At 32.3% G+C, this 2,663-nt stretch overlaps 1 protein-coding gene across 1 annotated transcript; it reads right to left on the bottom strand.

Annotated features, from left to right (window-relative positions):
• Positions 1 to 898: 898 nt before the first annotated feature.
• On the bottom strand, positions 899 to 1,959 carry LOC131843372 (uncharacterized). The gene has a single exon (XM_059191999.1). The coding sequence runs from the start codon at positions 1,906 to 1,908 to the stop codon at positions 1,015 to 1,017; it is 894 nt and encodes a 297-aa protein (XP_059047982.1). The 5' UTR covers positions 1,909 to 1,959; the 3' UTR covers positions 899 to 1,014.
• Positions 1,960 to 2,663: the final 704 nt, after the last annotated feature.

The following is a 2,663-nucleotide window of genomic DNA, read 5'->3' as shown; positions in this document are numbered from 1 at the left end:
AAGATGTCCAGTGAGTGAAAACTGGGTGGTCTATATATGGCAAGTACAGCAGTATCCAGACCAATCTTAATAATCAAGCAGTTAGCTTCTTGTAGATTAGCTTCCTCAACTATATGGGTCAAATTAGTTTTTATATATGCAACCACACCATCGTTTTGGTTATAATTATCATAAGTTCGATAAGTGGAATATTCTGGCAATGAGGGTAAGTTTACTACATTCGATAACCAGCACTCTGATAACACAATTATATCACACGTAAACTTTAACCTACCCAGTAATATATTAAATTCATCATAATTACGATTTATGCTGCGTATATTTTGTTGTAAAATTTTTAAGTAATTTCCAGAATATTCAATAAGCGATGAGCACGCTTCCGGCTCACAATTAATTGGAATAGTAATGTTAAACTGGTCAATACATTCTAATAATTTACTTGTATTATCGAATTTTGTTTATAATAATTGTATGTGAAGTTTTATAAGTAGCTACATTATACTTAGATACTGTACACAATCTGTTCTGGCAGTATTTTCTGAGATTGTGATTCACAGCGCTAGCACTAATCGGAGCGCATACTATCCATAAGTATGATATATATAAACATGTCACTTGAAACATTGTGAGATAGCTATAAAATTTGTTTATGTTGTTCAGAAGGTATTGTTGTTGTATAAACCAATGGAAATATGTGTATTTTTTAGCAGTGCATAGTATTGTATAAGTATGTCTTAGAAATACGATGAAACATATTAAAACAAAAGTTTTATATAATATATGTTTGAACGCAGAATAAGTTTGTAAATATTTATGTATATATGTAAAGTGTATAATTAGTTTGTATATGTCATCTCCTTTATTATGTATATATTTTAATTGATATATATGTGTATTAATGGTATGTGTTTTTAATGGGTAAAATATTGTGCAATAAAAAGATATTCTATAATTAAGCATGCAGTAAAGACCAACAGTAGAACATACAAGCAGGTAAAATGAATACAATTCTAGTCATTGTGATTTCAGGTTTGAAATGTCTTCTTCACTTGTAATATGAATTGCCGGCAGCCCACTTTTCTTTCGTATAAAGACTTTTCCCTTCGTAGTCCAGGTACCCAGGAAGTTATAATTTTTAACACATTCTCTTGCTAAGAAATAAAGTCTTCTTCCATTGGTTGTGAGATTTTCTGATATATACACTGGTGTAGGTTGTCCTTTAAGCTTCAGGTGGGATGTATTAAATTTTATTGTACTATTTTTATTGAAAAATTTCGCAGCCCCGATAATTTTTTCTTTTAGCGATTTGGTTGTAAATTCCACTATAATTGGACCAATTTTATTCGATGTTCTCTTAATCCTGTATATATTCTGAAGATCCTCCCTGCGTATAGGCACATCAAGAGCCAAACCAACATTTTGTGCCAGTTTAACCAAGGATGACTCATCCTCCTTTTCTTCTTGAGGAATATTTTTTATTTCCAGGAACGCAGCTTTTGAATTCCGCTCAAGTAACTCGACTTTTTGTTCCAACAACTTAATTTGTCTTTTAAATGTTGTGTTTTCTGATTTGGTTTGCTTTAATTGGTTTAAAATATCATCATATTTTTCAGACATATATTGAAGAGATTGTTTGATGTCATTGTTTTGCTGTAACATTTTTTTCATTTCCTGGTCGAATTTTTGTGTTTGAGTATCCTGTTTTTGAGTTAAATTATTTATCATTTCTTTAATTTCAGATAAGGTTGAGTCACCGTGTTTACGTTTAGGACGTTGAGTTATGTACTTTGAACTTTCATTGTCCGGTTCAGATACCCTGTCAGATGCTGTGTCTGATTCCTGAGTCATTTTAATTGGTTTTAGGAACACTTGTGGCGCTTTTTCTGGAGGAGTTCGTCGACAAGACATAACTTTACAAAGTTTGTTTTGCTGTTTAGGCCTATTTGTTCCGTCGGCGCTTGCACTTCGATATTGTAATTTAAAATTTTCTTACTTTATCTGCAAAATTCAATAACATCTCACAAGAAGTAACTTCTTAATACCTTGTGAATATCTGAAACACGCCAGTACTTATTGGTAACGATATTTTAATATTAAAAGACATTGCGTATACGAAATAACGATTTTTAGCGTAATTTTAGAAACTGCTCTTTTGAAAATGATATAACGCGTAGTGAATCGATAGCGCGACTTCAATTGATAAATACACCATTCCGTGGTGATGACAAAGAAAATTTGTAAACATTCTGAATACTTTTTAGTGGCTCAGTCACAGCTATGGTCAATACCGTATAGAGATACACATTCGACTACTTGTTAACGAAGTAGCGTTATGTAGGTACGAAGGTTAATTACCGAATCGACCATATAAATTATTTTACGGTTATAAATTAAGCATGCGTGTGAAAATCCAGGTTTACAATTAATTTCCACTAAATGTAATTACCTCGCTCCTGAGTTTGTGTATCCTAGGAGACTGGAACTATTTGTAAGAGTCAGGTCAGGCCGAGCGTATACAAATAGAAATGATGGATTCTTCGTTCAAACAAATTTCAATTTGAGCACTTCATTCAATCATCAAGTAATACTTATTTTTTAATCTTCCGCGTGAACTATCTTATCATGTAAGGACGAGCGAGGAAGACTAAGTCTGTTGCTCTTTT

This window comes from Achroia grisella, unplaced genomic scaffold (genome assembly GCF_030625045.1).
Source record: "Achroia grisella isolate CSIRO2021 unplaced genomic scaffold, CSIRO_AGI_Agris_v1 utg3067, whole genome shotgun sequence".
NCBI lineage: Eukaryota > Metazoa > Arthropoda > Insecta > Lepidoptera > Pyralidae > Achroia > Achroia grisella.
The sequence above is the reverse complement of the archived record's forward strand: the minus strand, read 5'-3'. Positions and strand labels throughout refer to the sequence as shown.

Coding starts and splice junctions, on each gene's coding strand:
- LOC131843372 (XM_059191999.1), bottom strand. CDS start 1,908: ATGTCTTGTCGACGAACTCCTCCAGAAAAAGCGCCACAAGTGTTCCTA.